A 22,081-nucleotide genomic window follows, 5' to 3' on the forward strand; every position below is an offset into this window, starting at 1 on the left:
GAACAAGGTCTGGTTCTAGCTTGATGCCTTTAAAAGCCAGGGACAATTATCTTTAAAAAAAGCAGTTTGGGCATCCCTCCTTGAGTGAAGGCATGTGAGGGAACCAAGAACATGCAGCACACTTACTCTCCACATCTGCATCTTTGGTCGGCAGCAATGCGATGCCAGGAACTGGTTTTCGTGATCCATTCTCTTGTCCAAGAGCAATCCACTCTGCAGGCGTACGACTGTCAAACTCTTCGTTGTCGAAGATGTGTAATGGCAAGTAGGGTGGGAAGGGGGCGGGGTCGTCGGGGTCTGCATTCAGAATGACGTTGTTGTTGCCGTTCACCTGCTGTTTTGGCATCAGCAGTTCTGTCTGAATATTGTGTGAGTTCAGCAGTTCATCGAGGTCTTGGCTGGCATAATGCCTCCGCCGTCTGTACATAGAAAACATCAGGTTAAAGTAAGAGAATAATAGCAGAGAATCTAACACCGACACATAACACCAGCACATTTATATGATTTTATCAACTTTTGAAGAGACATTCTCCTTTGTTATTAGTAAAATCTAAATAAGGCAGTGATGTGAAGACGGTGACTAGTCATCAAGGTCACATGGACAGCGGCGGTGGTCAGTGAGAAAAGGCAGGAGTGGGACTTTGAAACAACTTTTATTTCTTCACCCAAGACCATCGCCGTATGCTGTCTTTTTGTTGTCATAAGGTAAACAGTGAATGCATTAAGGAGCAATGCAGGATAAGTAAAAGATTTACCAAATAACTACATAGTCAAACTGGGATGTTATTCTATAAATGGCAAACCTTTCAATCTCTATTTTTCGAGGACATTCCCCGGGCTTTGTGTAGAAAGGAAGTTGTACTTTGGGCTCTGAGGCAGTCAGAGGGAAATCCTGAAAAATATAATCAATTATAATCTGTACTTCACATTTCCGCATAATAAATTAGTTCAGTGAAAGTAGATTACTATCATAGTGCAGAGTTGTTTATTTTGTATATTGATTTGAACAATAAATACATGTAAAGTAAATTTAATTAATCACATCTGCAACTACCCAATATGATATCATTATGGGTATCAGGTAGGATTGTAATGTGACCGTTAACCTTCTACCACCTAAGTAGCTTGGGTTGTATCTCCCCATGGAGCTGAGAATGAAATTCAAGTGCACATCGATCCATTATTATTATTATTATTATTATTATTATTCCTCTACATACTGATATATCTTTGTTTTCTGTGGTAGGGCCATAGGACTGTTGATTTTTAATGGCATCTTCAAGTCCAGCCTTTGCTGTGAATGTTGTCACTGAAATAACATTGGAAAGAACAATGAACAGATGATAAGTTACGACACTTTTCAAAAATTCTATGATGGAGATACAAGAGTATTACAAATGATACAAAAGAATTAAATGGCAACATTAAACGTCATACTAATGATCATACTACCACCATGGCCTATTGGATAGAGCATCTGCCCAGAGAGCGGGTTGTTACTTCAATCCCCAGCTGCGTCATATTAAAAGATGGTACTTGTTGTCACCCTGCCTGGCACTCAGAATTAATGGGATATAACAAGGACTGGTCGGCATTAGTCTGGCACAGTACAAGCAGCTACACACATGTGTCACTGTACGAAGTGCAATAATCTTGACTGCGACATTAAAACCCGTTTCACCTAGCCTAATATGATAAAAATCTTTTTGAGTATAGTCACATAATAAGTGATTTAAATACATCCCATTCAAATATCTAAGTCAGTATACATGGTATACACTATAACTGTATGACTACATAATTGCCGGTTGTGTCCTCTACCAAGATGATCTTTGAATGAACCATTCACACGACCTCCTCCCCCCTAACCATTTTCTCATCGAAATTACATGACTCACGAGAAGCGTCCAAATAAAAACATTAAACAGACACAGAGAAGGGGTGAAATTTTGACTAGCCAGACCGGCCATCTACTTCATGTTTCAGCAAAGCCTTTCATGTGTAATATATGATCAACACAATGGTACATATTTCTCTGATCCTGTTATTTCCAGAGTCCTGACACTCTATGACGTACCTCTAGGTGTGTGTTTCTCTTTGGCCACGGTCCAGAGTGTGTCTTGTGCTGTGGGTGGGCCGTTGAGGACATTCTGGAACAAAGCCAACATTCTCAGTTATTACAAAACGCATGTGTAACATTTATATTTGGTCGTGAGATCGCTTGAACATAATTTTCAAACCAATGACTTGACTGATCTGTTCAAATATGACCCCACTAGTTATTACATATGATTTAAACAAAAAATAAAACAAGTTCAAAATAAATTTGTCTATCACAATAAATGACATTAAAATAGAAGTTTCATTATGGTGTGTGACAACATCATCAGTACAACATTTAAACAATATTTAGATTATTTTTTTTGGTAAATAAATATGACACTCAAAAAAAATTACAAGCTGATGTGCGAAAGAAAAGACCCTGTAATTTTTCGCGAGACAGTTAAACAACATTGCTATGGAAGGAGCTTGTGTACATCCCCTCACAAAATGGTGGAAGGTTGGTCTATCCAGTAAAATACAATCTTGCCTAATTTATATTTACAACAACATTACCTTTGTGCTCTCGGCAGCATCGGTACCGACTATGTCGGAGTAGAAACCTCGTTGTTTAATCTCGGGGTATCTTTCACCAGAAACAGTTTTAGGTGGAGTACTGACATGTGTTCTGTTTGCAGAGAATGGTTTCCCATGGGAACTCCGTAAAGGTCTTGATGCCATCTTTTGTATTCCTAAATAATGCAGTGGTACTTGTGAAACAGAAGATTTATATATACACACAACACACCTGAAATTGTGGATATATCAAAGACCTCACTGGTATGTAGTGACAAAAGAAAATATTAAATCAAGAGACAAAACACAACAACATTCACTGAGACCGATTCACAGATTTTGAGGTGTCAATTTACATAATTCCAACATGACCCCCATCCTAACCTTGCCTTACGTTTAACATTCTGGAATAATGGCATAAAAGGTCTATTCTTAAAGGCCATTACCATGTCTCATAGATAATACGCATAGTGAGTAATTATGGCATTACCTACGATATGAAGAAATTAAGAATTAGGTGTCAAGTGCAGGTGCGAGGCTTATTTGCGAGAACATCAAATAAAGTTCAGATGATTATCATTTAGCAGCGGATAAGTGAACTTTCATTAAATAATGTTTGGAGGAAACACATCGACCTGACAGAAAACAAACCTACTTTCACAGCATCCTCAGTATAACTAATAGTGTAGCCAGTTTCAGTAATCAATTCAAGCTCGTTTACACTTCCCACTGCGAATATGGCGTCGTTGTCATGGACACGATAAGCTAATGCTACCGTATGACGTTTGTCGTAAATAACAACAGACATAACTCACAATAGTTAATTTTACAGGGTATACCCTTTATTGATTCTTATGATTCGTGGATTCGTGAAAACTGCATCTCCATTATAAAATCAAAACCTTTACCAACGTTAATAGTAATACACTGTATGTCGTAAACTATACAAATGCTCTACAGCACTGCGTGCTACAAACACTCAGTTACCCTCGTCATTTTCCGCAAGATACATTCAGTTCACTCACAGTGAAACTCTGTACACATGATAGTGATCTTTCAGATGACGCGATTTGTGTATTCTGATTTCGCTGTGTTTTATTTATAAAATCTGAAGATTAGTAAAGCTACATTCGCGAAAAGCTTTCAAAAGTTTCTTTCATTTGTGTATATTTCGTATTAGAATTAGACAAGGTGTTTTAAAATTATTTACGAGTCTCTTTCCCGATTTCACAGTAGACACAATTTATGGATAACAACTTCTTTAATTACTTGTTATCCATAAATTGTGTCAACTTTGCCATCTTTCAACTTCCAAGTAATATTTATCAAACAATTCTTTTCCGATTTGTTTGTCTTTCGTTACAGATACCTAGCTTATTACGGCCGCAAATAATTATCACTTACATCTGATAATTCATAACTTAATTCTGTGTTTCACAATTGTTTAAGGCCTAAAGGTAAGCATACCTGCGATGATGGGCGGTTCCAGTTTAGATAATATTTGTTGTTCAGCCAATTCAGGTGAGTGCAAACAGAGATTGCTTTACGTCGTTAGTAGGTGTGATTGCCAATGAATTCATATAGAGTTGCGTCCCCTCAGCATGCCAGGACTCTATGCTTATGAGTTCGAATCCCAGCTTCGCACGAATTCAGCACCATACCTGTGCGCGTCCCCTTCTCTCCTGGCATTCCTTAAAACATTGAGCTGTTTTCATGTGACAGAAGTGGAACACTGTTGGGCGTTATAAAACGAAACTACTAATTGCTACTTCAACTTTGGTCTGGCCATTTATTATCAGGGATGATTGGTCTGAGGACTGTATGATTAGGCTGCCCCCTTTACACTGCAGGGTCTTTTGTTTGTTGATTTACAGTTTGGGGCAGTTTACGAGGCCAGTCAGTTAATTAACCGTTGTTCCACCATGAATTTGGAAATGATTCGATTCTGATTGGTCAATCAGAGGCTATCAAATCACAATAAACCCCCTCTGATAGAAAAGCTGGTTTGACGGCCGCATCACCGCGGAAGCTTGTATTCTTAGAATAGTACTTTTTTCATTCATTGTCGGTAGGCATATTTAAAAAATTATACCTACAATTACAGGTTACAAAATACACAGATGCGGTTACTACAATATTCAAAGGATGTGTGGCAATACATTTCGTGCAGAAAAAACGATAGAAATCTAAAAAATATATGTATTTACATTTTGGAGACAACAGAGAACTTGGAATCTGGCGCGACTGTGACGTCCTGTCTTTTGCGTCACAATGAGCGATATGACGTCACAATGCCGACGTGCGGTGTAGAACGAAAACCTTGCAAAGCTTGCTTTGTTTTCTTTAGGGATGCCCACCTCATGTTAGCTTACCAAGTTGCCGTGCTTATATGCTTTCAACGCCTGTCATGTGTTCGTATGAAGTATTACGGTGTAAACAAACTGCTTGAGTATATACAACGCTATATTTTGTTTACAGGCTCTTGTCGGTGATTCCGTAAATCAGATGGACAACCCACTCAAAACACTGGGCTCAACCCATGCTGCTTCACTCAGTATATTTGCTAACACCAAAGAGTTCGCGTTATATTTAGTCATGGTAGAATGGAGATAAACATACTGTGTTTTCAAGGTTGAGCTAGGTTATCTGTTGATTTAACCGCGTTAAATTTAACATTTGAAACCTCACGCTGCGCGTTCGGTTCCAAATACAATTTAGCGGGGTTAAAAATCCATACTGTGTTTTCAATGTGCGCGCGAGGTTTCAAATGTTTAATTCGGCGCGGTTAAATCTACAGGTAACCTAGCTCTACATTGAAAACACATTATGTTTATCTCCTAATTATATCTGTTTTGACAATCAAATCTGAAACACTGATTCAGACTGTTCAATCTTGGAACGTGAACATCAGGATTGTGGACATGTCTGCACAAAGATTTCATGACACAAAATGATGACTTCAAACATTCAAGCGCATATTGATTTCGGGAACGAATATTATTTTGTGGTAGCGAAATTTGTATTTAATATGCTTCCCTTTGAATTTAATTAAAATAATTCCTTTATCTGCTTGCGTTGAAATAAAAGCTCTGATCTTAATGAGATCAAGCTATCTTCTTTGGCCATTTCTATTTCCGACGTCTTTTACTGTTCTTTCAGAATACCGCCCAACGTTGTCTTCGATATTTCAACCAAGTTAATTGACCGCTTTGTGGGGATTCCGGGTTGAATTTGTTTGACAGAGACACAAGCAAACACACTCGGATCTTTTAATGAACTATTCAAACAACCCACCTCATCTACAACTAAGTCTTGTCTGCACCAAAACGACTCCGCCGATAAGTCGCATCCGTGGAAGCAGTTATACGTTGTTGGTTGTGGTATCTGTCCTCAGTGAACGAGTGGTGTAATCCCAAGTCTCTGGCGAAGGACTTACAGAAATCATTGACGGAGGACAGATAATCCGAGTTTTGAGTAGATAATGTATTTAAGTTTAAGAGAGAAAATGAAGAAAAACGTATCAAATGTCAACCCCACAGAGACACTTCATTGAAGGGAGCCTTTTGTTCAGATGACGTAATGTAATAGGCTTGTGACATCACATCGTACCTTTCTCCACAAAGAATGCACATGCACAAATGCACATGTCCAAATATTAGAAAGTTTTTGCACACGATCACTCTGTCATGATGGGTAAAATACATGATTTATTTATACATCTAAATGATAAGATGACAACATGCATTAATAAGAGTGAAGTTCTGAATGTCAGCTGGTTTTCACGAGGGGTAGGTGGGAAGTCAATAGCTGAAGAGTAGTCCCAGCTCAAATACTGCGATCATTTTGGGGTACAACAATCGATGGAATCTGCAAATTTTCTTTGCGCAAAAATTGTACTGTAACTAATAAACAAAATAAGTAGGGTTCTTTTACATGTTTTAATTGTAAATATGATCAATAACACATTATGAAAAGTACGTAACAGGGAATAACCATAGAACTGAGGTAGAATGTACAATCAGAAAAAAACGTCAGCCATATTGCATTCTGTGCAACCCTGTTAATAGAAATGTACATTACACTGTCATTGCTATATCTTTCAATAATTAAGAACACAACAGATATGTTGGTTTGCGAGTATTTCATAGTTTTTAAAATAAATTCATTTCTCCGTGGTACAAATGGAGATAGTGACTTGGGTTAAAGACGGCTGTTATTAGAGTTATATCACAGTTATATCAGGGTGCGTCAGCGGCGGAAAAAAACCCTAGCGACGCAGGTCGAAGATGTTTACCAATTCCGTGAAACCAATGAGTATGGAATTGGTGGGGACAAACCATTGGTCATATATTCTGGGCGAATCTGGGATTCGAACCCAAGAACATCAGATCCTGACAAAACAAATTGTCATTGAAGAGTGACGCCATGAATAAGTCTCGCCCCAAAGCGTTTGTTTATTGTCTGATCATTGTAGCTGGCATATATAAATAGGCATGCTGCCAAATAAGCATTACGACCCCTGTGCATGTTCCAGTGTATTGTATATCTTCAAGCATGCGTATGCATCTGTGGCTGCATATAGCTTCTGCTCGTCCGTCAAGGGGAAGTCATCCCACTTCCCGCACCGCACACTCTCGTCTTTATTCATCCTCATCCTTAGAACATTCCTACATAGACCGTCTAAACTCCAGTTCTCCTTAGATTTCAGTTTTGTGTTCGCTAATTTCCCCAAGTCTATCATGGAATTCCTGATAACTTTTCTCGCTTCAAAATCAAAATCTTTGGCCAACTTCCACATGTCATTCTCGATGTTCACACCGATTTTCTTCACGCGATCATCTTCGATTAACCTTTTCAACATTTTCGGCAAAGACCCAATAGCTGATATATGAAACAGGTAACACGTATATTCGTTCACCGCTACCTGAACAAGCGCAACTCTACCTCCGTTGCCCCTCATGTAGGTCACAGGCCATTCCAAGTCGAAGCCTACACACAGCTCACTGTTGTTATCGGCGTCTAAACATGTCCGTATAATCTCTTCACAGAGTAAGGAACAGTCCCCGAAGTTGTGAGTATACACGGTAGAACCCGCGAAGGCTATGAACGGCATCGCCTGAGCAACTACATCGTCAGCGGACAGTGATGTTCCAGCTTCCGGGGTGGCCAGGGTGTTCCCCTTGCTCTTCTGACCGTGTTTGTTTCCTGGGAGATACTCATAGCTTGGTTTACAGAACGGCCTCTTGATTCGATTTACTTTCGGTTGTTCATCTTCAACTTGGTCTTCCGTCGAATTGAGTGCGTTGCTTGCCTGCGATTCTGGTTCATCATCGTCAACCATCCAGTCAGGTAAGCCACGCTTCCTTGCTCGTATTCGTTTATTCATGATTGTTTCTTGGATCTACCTTTAGTGAGTGCAGCCGAATAAAACACGTAGACATTATTTTCTAGTCGTAAGTACTCCCGCCAACGAGTCCAAACTCCCTACAGCAGTACCTCGTTCGCTGCTCTGAATCCTAGAGGGTAACGAAGTTATGAGCACGTATTGAAATGGAGCTTTTGCGAAGGGAGAGAACTCGTCACTGGTTCAACTCGGCTCCATACAGGGTTGATAATTTTAGGGACGTTTCAATTCAGCTCTTTCTTACATAATGGAGTTGTAGTTGTTTGTTGTCTAGCGCCGCACTCAGCAATATTTCAGCTTTATGACGGCGGTTTTAAAATATTCGAGTCTGGACCAGAGAATCGCGTTGTATTTAAATTCACTGAAATACACTGGATAATCAAAGATGCAATAAATGAATAAATTGCAATTCACCAAAGTACTGTCGGAAATACTAGAAAAACGCTTTTCTGGCTTCATTTTATAAGGGTCTCCTTTCCCCCTCACGAAATGAGAGAAATATGATATTTCACGAGATATGAAAAGTATATAATTTGTTTATATACTTTTTGTGCAGGGTTTCGTGGTTTAGGCAAGCCAGAAAGTTATGACTGTGGGCTCGAATCCAGGCTCGTCAGGTTTGTCATCACCATAGCAGTGCTCGTGGGTTACACCAAAGTGGTATACATCTGAGACCTGCATCACTTCGCGCTTTCCTCCCACATTAAGCTGACACGCCGTGATATAACTGGAATACTGTTCAAAGCGGCACTAAATCCAACTGACTCACTCACTCACACCAACGTGCAAACACTGCAGGGAGAATAAACCACGATGGGTGCAACCCCGAATAGTTAATTCTCTCTGCAGTGTTTTATTCTACGATAAACAACGACCACGAGTCGTTTATTTCTGATATGAGATTTAAACATGATGTACAGCCTATTTAAGGATGATGGCAAAATGTACAAATGTATTTACCCGTATTTAAATAATGATGACTCCCTCAATAGAATCCAACCTCGGCAAAGTCCATTACCGCATATTCTCACAATCCTCAGTTCGATTACCTGTACCTTTTCTTCCCATTACCGATTGTCATATCTCTCCCGCTTTTGGATGCGATCTTTCGGCTATCGCGTTTATCTGCGTTGGCCAGATGCATCTATCACAAGACTACCCCCCACCCAAAAAATAATATCGTCCAGTGTACGGCGTCGTCATCAAGTTGCGAGCGCATGTTCGAATCTCCAGAAATTGCGTCATGATAGAACAATGTTTCATCGTGAAATAAACCACGCTTCGTTCTTCATTGTTCTTTGCGATTTATCGCGTAGCTATTTCATACAGGGGAATGTGCAACTAATAATATTCTAAATCACCGGTTTGTCTCGAACCCCAAACGCGCAACACAACATTACCATACACAGCCGGATCTGGTGTCAGCGTTCTATTGATAATTCCACGAGATCCGGCAAAAAGGTATACACTTGAACATTGGATTTAACCAATACAATACACACGTTATGAAAACGTTACTAAGCTGAAAACAGTCGCCAAAACACAACCTTTTGGTCCAAAATATATTTCCCCAATCAAATACACCACTATGGCATAAACCATTTCTTGTTTGTTTCATTTTACGCCAACACCTAGCATGTGTGTATATTTTCTTTTCCCCGGCTGTTTGGTGACAATACTGCATTCCAAACATAGTACAACTCCATATTACCCATCATAAACATACTAAATTGTATCCAATTAAAGTATCGTATTGTACCCCTTCATCGGACCTTGTATAAAACGCACAACAACTATTTACAGTTCAAGGAGGTATGGGGGCGGTCGGGTAGCCTTGTGGTTAAAGCGTTCGCTCGTCACGCCGAAGACCCGGGCTCGATTACCGACATGGGTACAATGTGTGAAGCCCATTTCTGGTGTCCCCCGCCGTGATATTGCTGGAATATTGCTAAAAGCGGCGTAAAACCATACTCACTCACTCACTCACTCAAGGAGGTATGATTAAAGTCATCACTGTGTCTGCTACCAAAGATCTTATTACGTACACCAATCTAGCAGGTAATTAACGATTGCTCTCATTACACAGCTATGGTGCTTCTGTTTCACACCTTGACCGTAATTACAGAGTATAGACGATTACTGGAAGTGGACACCAGACCGCTGAACGTTGTTTCTCGACGCCTCGTCCTTATCGCCTACATCCACGACCAGACCCGTGAAGATCCGGGGTAGAGTAGGTCTTCAGCAACCCATGCTTGCCGAGAAAGGCGACTGTGCTTGTCGTAAGAGGCCTGGTCTTGCGAGAGGTGGCTGAAAGTTCTGTGTTATAGATGACTGATAAAACTAAATGAAACAAACATCTGATTATTTATAACAAAAACTTGAAATTAGATTAAAACAAATATATACAAAAACTACATCGGCCACACTAATTACGAAGGATGTATATATGGTACAACCTTAACAGTTTGCATGTATTAAGAACAAATATTTTTCATGCTTACAGTGTGTATTTCAACCAAGCAGTGGCAAATACACAAACAGGCAGCACATTTTCTGCAGGCATTTACATGTCCATGAGGGGCGATCGGATAGCCTAGTGGTTAAAGCGTTGGCTCGTCACGTCGAAGACCCGGGTTCGAATCCCGACATGGGTACAATGTCTGAAGCTCATTTTTGGTGTCCCCCGCCGTGATATTGCCGGAATATTGCTAAAAGCGGCGTAAAAACCATACTCACATGTCAATGTATTCTCTGTTAATGAAAATGGACAAAACTGGCATGCACTGCCATGAAGAATATCCGGTTGAACTCCAACAGCCGTCCACAGCGGCCATCTATAAGGGATGACGCTCCTTCCGTTGCCTCAGTTTAGAGGTGGGCAGCAGAGTTCAGAGGGAGCCTCGAAGATGATCCAACGTCAGGGAGACCTTCAACTGCCACTTAAAATTAAAATGTTGATAAAATACATGATATGATTATGGATGATCGACGACTCACCACACGTCACATAGCCAGTACAGTAAGCGTCTATCGTGAGACTGCTGAGAACATTCTCAGGATTGAACTGGGCATGACCAAGGTTTCTGCACGCTGGGTTGCAAGGCGTCTGCCATCATCATCATCTCCCGTGAGACTTTATGTCGTATTGAAGCAGACTCAGCTTTTCTGTTTAGGGATTGTGTAACCCAACGAGTCTTGGCCTCACTACCATCAGCCAGAGACTAAACAACAGTGAAACTACTACTACTACTACTACTACTACTACTACTACTACTACTACTACTACTATTACTACTACTAAAACATAGGACCTGTGAAGATTCGGGGCTGAATAGGTCTTCAGTAACCCATGCTTGTACGAGGCGACTGACGGGATCGGGTACTGCTACTACTACTACTACTACTACTACTACTACTACTACTACTACTACTACTGCTACTACTAAAACATACGACCTGTGAATATCCGGGGATGAATAGGTCTTCAGTAACCCATGCTTGTACGAGGCGACTGACGGGATCGGGTACTGCTGCTACTACTACTACTACTACTACTACTACTACTACTGCTACTACTGCTACTACTAAAACATACGACCTGTGAAGATACGGGGACGAATAGGTCTTCAGTAACCCATGCTTGTACGAGGCGACTGACGGGATCGGGTACTGCTGCTACTACTACTACTACTACTGCTACTACTACTACTACTAAAACATACGACCTGTGAAGATCCGGGGTTGAATAGGTCTTCAGTAACCCATGCTTGTACGAGGCGACTGACGGGATCGGGTACTGCTGCTACTACTACTACTACTACTACTACTACTACTACTGCTACTACTACTACTACTAAAACATACGACCTGTGAAGGTCCGGGGTTGAATAGGTCTTCAGTAACCCATGCTTGTACGAGGCGACTGACGGGATCGGATAGTCAGACTCGCTGACTTGGTTGAAGCATGGCATCGTATCCCAATTGCAGATAGATGCTCATGATGTCAATCACTGCATCGTCTGGTTCAGACTCGATTATTTACAGACCGCCGTCATAGCTGGAATATTGCTGAGTGCGGCGTTTAACAACAAACAAACAAACTAATACATACAACTTGCTGGATCTGGCTTCATTACCTGTGTGCTATTTGCCATTCTTTCTGTATAATCTGGCTTCTTCCAGTAACCCATCTGTGAGCTACTTGTTACCTTTACCTGTAGTTGTTAATGTTAATCTTCTGCTTACCACAACATATCATGAATATATGAACCTCTCTTCACTTGGTTGTTGTCACTCCAGCTTGATAACGGTATAAGAATCTCCGTCCAAACGTCGCTAATTGCAATAAACTAGAAATTGTTATCCATAAAGTTGTATGTGTTTATTCATCAACTTCTAGAATGCCAATCAAGCAGTTACTACTACTACTACTACTACTACTACTACTACTACTACTACGTAATTCACCCCATGAAGATCCGGGTTAGAATAGGTCATTATCAACCTATGCTGTTCGTAAGAGGCGACAAACGGGATCGTGTTGTCAGGCACGCTGACTTGGTTGATGGTTGATGCATGTCATCGTATCCCAATTGCGTAGATCGATGCTCATGATGTCAATCATTGGATTGTCTGACCCAGACTCGAATATTTACAGACCGCCGTCATATAGCTGGAATATAGTGCGGCGACAACAACGAAATAATTCATTTACCAACTCACGGCTTCAATGTGGCAAGCGGCGGTAAAATACGTTCAGCCACCAGTGGTACCACCACTTCGTAACGTTCGCGTCAGTAATATTTAAACAAATTAAGCCTTCAATAATGCAACAGACGTATGATTATAATATATTTTAGAACAAACTTGGTAGATTTTGTTCAATGTATATTTACAAAATGTTTGTTTTTATGTTTCTTTACAACACTGCAAGGCCTTAAAAAAATCTGTTCATTGATTTAAGTTCGGGACAATTTCTTACTAGACCAGTCAGTTAATTGACCGTTATTATCTGTTTTCACAATCAAATCTGACATTATTCCGTCACATAATACACACTGGCTACGCCTAGTGCATACGAAGCCCATAGATTCAGTTGTCAATGTAGGATTGTCCGCTGTGCACTCCTAGCAGACGAATTATCACGAATTACCTCGCTTTGAGAGCTCTCCTCACTCGAAGGCGTGAAATTCACAGTGGCTAAACGGAGAGATAGCAGAAAATTTCGTTCTCTGTATCAAGATGAATGCCAAAACTTGGATTACCGTACCTCGAGGACGATAAACGAAGACATGTAGTTCATCTGTTGGCGCCTTTGTTGAGTTTCAGGGGGATGGACATATTTTTTATGAGCTGTGATTCGTGAAAGTAAGTCAAGATGTGTGTCGACATTGTAATGCTTGCATGAATCATGTGGATTAGCATCGGCATTTGACAGTTGTTGAAAACGTAACGCGAAACAGTTTCACCAATAGAAGGAATGCATCGTTTTACTGTACAGTTGTATTTATTAACTACCCGAGTCTGATGGCCTATAGACATTCCCGATGTGACCCAGTTTTTCCCTGTGTTGTTAGAGCAATTGCCAGTGCCCAGTATTCTGAATAGGTTAACATGTTATTCAGAGTGAGGTGTTGACCTGATATATACAAAATATTTTGTTATTATCCAAATAGTAAAGTAACTGTTGATACCTTATTCGAAATATGCAAGAGTTGTTCTGATATTTTCTTCACTTGCCAATGTGTACAACAGTGATTTGATTTCTACATTAGTATTAAATTCCATCTATAGTTGTAAAACAATGTTCAGTCTATCTACCATGACACACACACACTCTAGCTAGGTATTTTTCCCACACGACCGTATTTATTATTAACAGCAACTACTGGGATTGTCATTATTACAAATCATCACAGATGAATTGTGAACCAGCATTGCCTTCTCTTTTTATACATAGAGGGAACAGTTCTCGGTATTCTGAAAAAAGAACCCAGAACACTACGAAATGTAAAAATATTCTGAAACAATAAACATAATTGATCAAAAGATTAGTTGCAATAATCCTCATGTTGATAATGAAATATTTATTGGTGGTTTAGCTTAAAATACTATATCTATATGCAGTGTTAGAAATTGGCACCAGTCATATTGTCCTTGCCAAACTGCCCAATATTATCATGATTATGGCTATCACAGGGACTAGTGCTAGAAATTTCCCTTTTTGCTATTTTGCCATATGTTATTTTTATCAGGACTAGTGGACTAAAAATGTTAGTTTTTATCGCTGTATATGGCAAAATAACATCAGGGAACCCAGAAGAGTTTTATGAAATTATAATAGAAATAAGTAGCACATATGCCCTGTAATATCAACCACAATGTGTATTAATGGTTAAGATACAAGTAATGAATGGTATCAGTAGTTTTCTATATGTTTCACCATGATTGCTAGTGACCAAAATGAGTTATGCTTAACAATAACATATACCACTCAAAAGACATTAAAACACACCTGATGTTTTTATATGACTATAGCTAATCTATCATTGCTGGTGGGTATTGCAACGCACCCTTCCAATTATGGGTTTTCTTTAACTTGTTTTGAGTGGTATACTTATTCGAGCACAGGGCTACATATTTATTTTTGGTGTATTTTTATATTATTATTAATTTTATCAGCTGTTTTATTTGAATTATATTTGACATATTTGTGTCCTTCATATGACATGTAATTTGTTTACTAAACTGTAAGAATAGTGAGTTACAATTTAAAATATAACGTTTCATCGGCATTATTTCAGCCATATAGAAATAGAGCTGGTTAATGATCCATTATATTAGATGACATATACACAGTGATGTACAGCTTTGCCCATTAACTATACATCTGGATGTCATTACTGCGCTTTGTATTGGATGTGGTTTTGTCTGTCTTTGAAATTAGATATATTGATTATGACAAAACATAATACTCCAATATGAGAATATGATAATATTGATACAAATAACTATTTACACCTTGAAAATATTTGCTAAACTTTGGTTGATTACAATAGAAGTATTTAGCCTTCTGTCAACAGTATAACTCTGATAACAAAATACAACGATTGAAATTTCATCACAAACTCATCCACAGGCTAAACATTTATTGTGTTCTGTGAAGTTCTGTCTGTAATACTCACAATGGTATCCTTGATCAATGTCTTGATATATCAATACTGATACTGTCTAGTCGATATGCTGATACTGACATGACCATGACAACCCCAATCACACCATGCTAAGGTCAGCCTTGTCGTCAGGAAGTCTGAAGCAATGACGTATTGTGAAGGATTTAACTTCCTCAGTTTCATACACAGGAAACTTAAACTGGTAGCTGACAAATACACAGATCCGCTAGACAAATGCCAGTCATGTAATCACATTTCACCCAAGTTAGTGTTTGTCTATGCTGGACCAATTTGCAAGCTCTGGAAAGTAAGAAAATGACAGTGGTGCTGTTGTACAAAGCGATCTTAATGTTTAGGTGATCGTAACTCCTATACCTCGGCATAGACTTAGGACAGTCGTAGCGCTAAGGTTGTTTTGTACTACGACACCTGGGTTGACTAATACCCACATTAGATGTGAAGACAAGTGTAGCTAGATCATGGCTTTCCGGGTGAGGGTGTGATCTATGGAGCCATGACTTGCTCTGCAGATTTGGTCCCTTTTGCATGCCAGGATCTCATGTTCTGGGTGGTTTAGAATCCAATATTCACTTGGATGACATTCCTTGGTTTGTCAGCACCATGGAATTTCACCCTAGTGGTAAATGTCTTAGACCCTCCCTGTACAGCTGTGATATAACAGACATATTGTTCAAGGAGGTGATAAACTTAACTCACTCACTAACTCTCCTGTGAAACAGGTTATCTAAGATTTGCTCTGATATTGATCCTTGGTTTGTCAGCACCATGGAATTTCACCCTAGTTGTAAATCACCTGCCCCTGTATAAATGAGGAAACGATAATATCCAGATTGGACATGGACTAGTTATATACAAACACTACCTAAACGCAAATTTAGAATTCATCAATGATCTGATAAAAGATGACAGTACATTCTTTACCTTTAAAGAAATTATTAAGGAATATACTTCAAGATCAAATTTCTTAGAATATGTATGTCTTATTAAATCCATAAACATGATAAAAAACATATATGGATTCAAAATCTGTATCATTAGATAGGAAAATTGAACAACCATTCATTCCATGTAATTTCCAAATTCTATATAAAGAAGGAAAGGGATGTGAACTAGTCTGCCATAGTCTGCCATGTTATTAAATGAATATGCATTAAAAGAAAAAATATGGAGTCAATTAAGATTAACACAGAAATACCAAGAACATTTGGAGGACTTACAACTAGTTACCATGGTTACCATTTAGAACAAAAAACAACACAAAGCTGAGATGGTCGTACACTGTATTATTCACAGAATTCTGACAACAAATATAGATTTGTACAAACATAAATTTATCGCTTCCTCACTTGGTTCTCATTGCACGACTGACCGAAAATATTCTCCATTTAATATTTGAATGTGCACATATAAAAACGTTGTGGCAGCACCTGGTGCAATGGATAGAGAATAGAACTGTAATGGCGTCTTGAATTTAATTTATATTGCAACAAAGTAATATATCTACTCAAAAAATGTTCAAACTCTCTCCCTAATATTACTGAACTAAAAAAATATTTCTTAAATCTATATTATATGCCAATACATGTCGCATGCACGAAATGTGAATACGATAAATTTATGACCTGTTGGTCATCATGCCACAACCTCTTTGCATAACCCTACTGTATTGACAATGTGCCTGTCCAACATGTATTTGATATGTATCATATTGACCAACATACATAACATACTATCGAAATAACAAATCCTATTTGTACCCAAGAGAAAAAGAACGTGATAAACCAAAAAAATCACCCACATCATTTCAGGCTTCCCTCCCTGCCATGGTATACCGTATACGACGTAATAAGCGCCCCGCTCTAATAAGCACCTAGGGCGATATTTGCTAATATATTGGCTAGTGAACAATCCCAATTAGCACCCCTTCCAGTTGATCAATTACAAAAGACTAATTTAATCGCGTATAACACGCACTTGCGTGTTATATGTACCCTTACTTATCAATCTCATGAAAATCAGATCTTAGTTCTCCCTACCGCTAAACAAAGATCTGAGGACATCCCATTACGGGTCACGTCAGGCAGACCTTTCGCGAACCCTGACCGACCTATGGAATGACTGACAAGAAGTCAACATTAGCCAATCAGAAGGCATCTTTCTCATGCTTTACGGCACTAATTTCAAATTGGGGACAACGCTTTGAAACATATTTTGACAAATTCTCACTTTAAAATTTGAAACCTGAACAAAAGAACATTCTGGAATGGCTAATAGATGGTCTAGATTGTATGGATTCAGTCGTTAAGCCCGTATTTATCGTCTGGAAAACCCCCTGTTAAAGTTTTCAAGGTTGCATGATTAGAAATCACATTCCGACTGTCACTTTCATGATCTGGTAAGCGACGCTCTGATTGGTCGGAAGAAAGGTCGTTCTGACGTGACCCCCTATTGAAGAAGAAGAAGAAGAAGATGTTTATTTCTCATGAATCACCGTGGTGACATAAAGAAGTTGACAAGAGATACCTATATACAAGTTAGTGGAGCATATGCATAATGGGCAATTAAATTCTGGAAAAATATATCTGTCGTATATAAACATTTCAGGCTGTCAGCATAAACCACAAATTTTATCTTTCAACTGTTTTTTTCACCAAAAAAATATTCTAATAAGAGCCCTCTATTTCTAATTTTGAGAGCGCCCTGGGCGCTTATTACGTTGAATACGGTAACTGAAATACTGTTTAGGGAAGAGATAAATGTAACTCAATCATGTTCCTCTGTTTATTTTCTTTGGCACTGAACCTTTTGGTTGCCTGAAATTTGTTTATTTTACTCAAAAACTTAATAATAAATCTTGGAACTCATTTACTGCTATAACAGCGAGCTTGCAGAGACTTTGGTGTGATAGATAAAGGGTGCATTTATCAAGGTAATTATCTGCTTGTAAACATCTTAGCTGCTGTATGTTATACACCATTTTAAAGGTCTACTCCTGCCGTTTATAAATGTGAAAGTTATATTTTATTTAATTAAGTTCGTTTTTAATTTTAACAAAAATTATAAGCTATGTCCAGATTGATCACCAAGGAAGCGAAAATTGTGGCAATATATGGTAATTGTAATATTTCATAATATCCACTTACGTTTTTCTTTTTTAATTTCATTGTTTACTAGGACTGCAATGAATAAACAATAAGGCAATACCATACTTATTACGAATATAGGGTGGCAAATATGAATATTTATTCACAAATAGAACAAGTCAGCAGTTGATATTATATTATACATTTATATACTGCATATATCCAGGTACTAGTATCTGCTCAAATGCGACAATGACCAGTGACCACATTACTGTCCAATTTAAAATATAAGAGTGTTGTCTTGGAAGATATTTTAAGGTACAGGGTATGTAAATGTGTATGACTGCATAACCATTTTTGCCCAAAAATACAGTGACTGCTCGCTACAACGCTCCCTTTGGGGTTCAAATAACTGATGAGTGTTATGAACAATCAGCCGTTTAACTGAGGCAGAGTTGTAGATGACCCGCACAACAGACTGTTGCATGGCTTGTATGTATTCCCTTTTGCACATCTTACGTTGATGAATAACAGCCAACATCAAGGCAAAATCACTCAAGGAAACATTCGCTTCTATATAGATCACGAATAACAAATTCAATTCACGAAGGGATATGGTTCGATTCACCGAATATGGGAGTAAATCGTAACAGCCATATTGCTAACTTAATCTGAAAATTATTTTAAAAAGAATAGTAAACATTATCTGTAATCATCCATTTCCCAATAATAGTGGCTTTCCGCTCAGTAACATCAGAAAATAACGGGAAATAATTCCGTTTTTTAAGCTTTGTATGAATAACTTGTGCGAAGATTTGTTCAATGTTTGGTATCGTTAGAAAGTTCAGAACATCAATAATATTACAGTAATCTTCCCTGGAGTATTTTTGTAGTTGTAACAAGCAATTTTATTTGATAGAAATTGCTTTATTATGATGCTTAATGACCATAGTCTGATTGTGATTGGTCAAGTTCAAGCATGTGACCTAAGGCAGCGAATCAAATAACATCAATAGGTACCGTCCTTGTGTATGTTAAATTTCAAATTTAGATGAAAGGTTTTGGTAAATTTTTGTTATTGTGAATGTTTTAAGCTGGAAATCACGACTAACCTCAAACATATGGAACTTCGTGGACTTATCGTGCTAGGTTATGACCTGTGACAAAGATTTCCCATGCATTTATATTTTGGCATTAAACATCGTGTTCAAGCGTAAAAATCGAGGCGACATGCATATATATTTTGGCATAAACATCGTGTTCAAGCATAAAAATCGAGGCGACATGCATATATATTTGGGCATAAACATTGTGTTCAAGCGTAAAAATCGAGGCGACAAAAGCTGAGATGTCATTGACTTGCATTGCAAGCGATCCCCCGGAAATATGGAAGTAGCAACTTTGACACCTTTTAGCATGTTTAGATATGTTTTTGTTCAATTTATTTATTGCTTTATGTAATATATTTAAAGATCTGCGTGAAATGTCTTTTCTGTTGCTCTTTGACATCCCAGATTTGTTTCAATAACATTCCAGGAAATAGTTAATAAATTTTAAATCTATAGTAAGATATGATAAATAGAAATGAAATGCTGTGTCCGGGGACTCACGACGTTGTGTCCGGTTTACCAGCTTGCTGTGTCCGGGGACTCACGACGTTGTGGCCGGTTTACCGGCTTGCTGTGTCCGGGGACTCACGACGTTGTGGCCGGTCTACCGGCCTGCTGTGTCCGGGGACTCACGACATTGTGGTCAGTTTACCGGCCTGCTGTGTCCGGGGACTCCCGACGTTGTGGCCGGTTTTCCGGCCTGCTGTGTCCGGGGACTCACGACGTTGTGTCCGGTTTACCGGCCTGCTGTGTCCGGGGACTCCCGACGTTGTGGCCGGTTTACCGGCCTGCTGTGTCCGGGGACTCACGACGTTGTGTCTGGTTTACCGGCCTGCTGTGTCCGGGGACTCACGACGTTGTGGTCAGTTTACCGGCCTGCTGTGTCCGGGGACTCACGACGTTGTGGTCGGTCTACCGGCCTGCTGTGTCCGGGGACTCATGACGTTGTGTCCGGTTTACCGGCCTGCTGTGTCCGGGGACTCACGACGTTGTGGTCGGTCTACCGGCCTGCTGTGTCCGGGGACTCATGACGTTGTGGTCAGTTTACCGGCCTGCTGTGTCCGGGGACTCCCGACGTTGTGGCCGGTTTTCCGGCCTGCTGTGTCTGGGGACTCACGACGTTGTGTCCGGTTTACCGGCCTGCTGTGTCCGGGGACTCACGACGTTGTGGCCGGTTTACCGGCCTGCTGTGTCCGGGGACTCACGACGTTGTGTCTGGTTTACCGGCCTGCTGTGTCCGGGGACTCACGACGTTGTGGTCAGTTTACCGGCCTGCTGTGTCCGGGGACTCACGACGTTGTGGTCGGTCTACCGGCCTGCTGTGTCCGGGGACTCATGACGTTGTGTCCGGTTTACCGGCCTGCTGTGTCCGGGGACTCACGACGTTGTGGCCGGTCTACCAGCCTGCTGTGTCTGGGACTCATGACGTTGTGGTCAGTTTACCGGTCTGCTGTGTCCGGGGACTCACGACGTTGTGGCCTGTTTACCGGCCTGCTGTGTCCGGGGACTCACGGCGTTGTGGCCGGTTTACCGGGCTGCTGTGTCTGGGGACTCATGATTGTGGCCGGTTTACCGGCCTGCTGTCTCGGGGGACTCACGACGTTGTGGTCGGTTTACCGGGCTGCTGTGTCCGGGGACTCACGGCGTTGTGGCCGGTTTACCGGGCTGCTGTGTCTGGGGACTCATGATTGTGGCCGGTTTACCGGCCTGCTGTCTCGGGGGACTCACGACGTTGTGGTCGGTTTACCGGGCTGCTGTGTCCGGGGACTCACGGCGTTGTGGCCGGTTTACCGGCCTGCTGTCTCGGGGGACTCACGACGTTGTGGTCGGTTTACCGGGCTGCTGTGTCCGGGGACTCATGACGTTGTGGCCGGTTTACCGGGCTGCTGTGTCTGGGGACTCATGATTGTGGCCGGTTTACCGGCCTGCTGTCTCGGGGGACTCACGACGTTGTGGTCGGTTTACCGGGCTGCTGTGTCCGGGGACTCATGACGTTGTAGCTGGTTTACCGGCATTTGGTGTTGAAAGGATTAAGGATACCTTGGACAAGTTGCTTCAGGCAAGTGCCCAATATTCTCTGCCTCTTTTTGTGGACAATATCATTCCCTAGCTCGATATTTCTGATGCCTGACACATGTGCCTCAAAGGGTCTACTGTCACAAGTATTGTGCCGCTTGTATCCATCAGTATCTATCAAGACGTCCCCTTCCAGCTGGGTCCTGGATCGCTTGCTGTTTACTCCTACAGGGTCGGGCTGGGACGGGTAACTCGGGTACTCAGGTACAACTTCAGTGTACCCATGATCTAATTGTTTGATACATGTATCTAAATAGTTTTTGCCAGGGCTGCGGTAAGACAATTCCCAATCAGACATTTGGTTCCCAACTCTTGAGACCGACAGTGGATGCTCAGGTAGGATCGGATGATATGGTGTCTGGTACCTGGGTAGTAGATTGGACTCGTCCCAGCCCTACAACAGGCATCCCTTTTTCTAATTCTTAGCTTTTTAAAATAGGGCAGTGACAAGGTCCCTACACATCATGGATATTTTGAATACTGTGCTATTGACAATCTATGCCCAAACTGGGGAGGTTGGGTAGCCTAGAGGTTAAAGCGTTTGCTCGTCACGCCAAAGACCCAGGTTCGATTCCAGACATGGGTACAACATGTGAA

At 40.5% G+C, this 22,081-nt stretch overlaps 3 protein-coding genes across 12 annotated transcripts in view; 1 reads left to right on the plus strand and 2 right to left on the minus strand.

The window, feature by feature from the left end:
* The window catches only part of LOC124115243 (dynein axonemal heavy chain 1-like), a 121,709-nt gene extending 118,341 nt beyond the window's left edge, over positions 1 to 3,368 (minus strand). For all 7 annotated transcript variants that reach the window (XM_048402451.1, XM_048402447.1, XM_048402450.1 and 4 more), the window contains exons 1-6: positions 3,272 to 3,368; positions 2,617 to 2,792; positions 2,078 to 2,150; positions 1,221 to 1,309; positions 804 to 892; positions 127 to 419 (exon numbers count right to left, since the gene is read on the minus strand). In XM_048402451.1, the coding sequence (XP_048258408.1) occupies positions 127 to 419; positions 804 to 892; positions 1,221 to 1,309; positions 2,078 to 2,150; positions 2,617 to 2,781 (709 nt within the window). In that variant the 5' untranslated portion in view covers positions 2,782 to 2,792; positions 3,272 to 3,368. The remainder of the gene's footprint in view (positions 1 to 126; positions 420 to 803; positions 893 to 1,220; positions 1,310 to 2,077; positions 2,151 to 2,616; positions 2,793 to 3,271) is intronic.
* Positions 3,369 to 6,489: 3,121 nt separating this feature from the next.
* LOC124115244 (Werner syndrome ATP-dependent helicase homolog) lies at positions 6,490 to 8,203 on the minus strand. The gene has a single exon (XM_046476169.2). It carries the CDS (start codon positions 8,000 to 8,002, stop codon positions 7,127 to 7,129), a length of 876 nt encoding a protein of 291 aa, XP_046332125.2. The 5' UTR covers positions 8,003 to 8,203; the 3' UTR covers positions 6,490 to 7,126.
* Positions 8,204 to 13,194: 4,991 nt separating this feature from the next.
* LOC124115239 (cytochrome b5 reductase 4-like) overlaps positions 13,195 to 22,081 on the plus strand; it is a 120,974-nt gene continuing 112,087 nt past the window's right edge. For all 4 annotated transcript variants that reach the window (XR_007222869.1, XR_007222870.1, XM_048402452.1 and 1 more), the window contains exon 1: positions 13,195 to 13,390. The gene's annotated coding sequence lies outside the window, so the exon portion shown is untranslated. The remainder of the gene's footprint in view (positions 13,391 to 22,081) is intronic.

This window comes from Haliotis rufescens, unplaced genomic scaffold, assembly GCF_023055435.1.
Source record: "Haliotis rufescens isolate VD_foot unplaced genomic scaffold, xgHalRufe1.0.p SCAF_26, whole genome shotgun sequence".
NCBI lineage: Eukaryota > Metazoa > Mollusca > Gastropoda > Lepetellida > Haliotidae > Haliotis > Haliotis rufescens.

Bases quoted from the DNA above. Each gene is read 5' to 3' on its own strand.
- LOC124115244 (XM_046476169.2), bottom strand. From the start codon at position 8,002: ATGAATAAACGAATACGAGCAAGGAAGCGTGGCTTACCTGACTGGATG.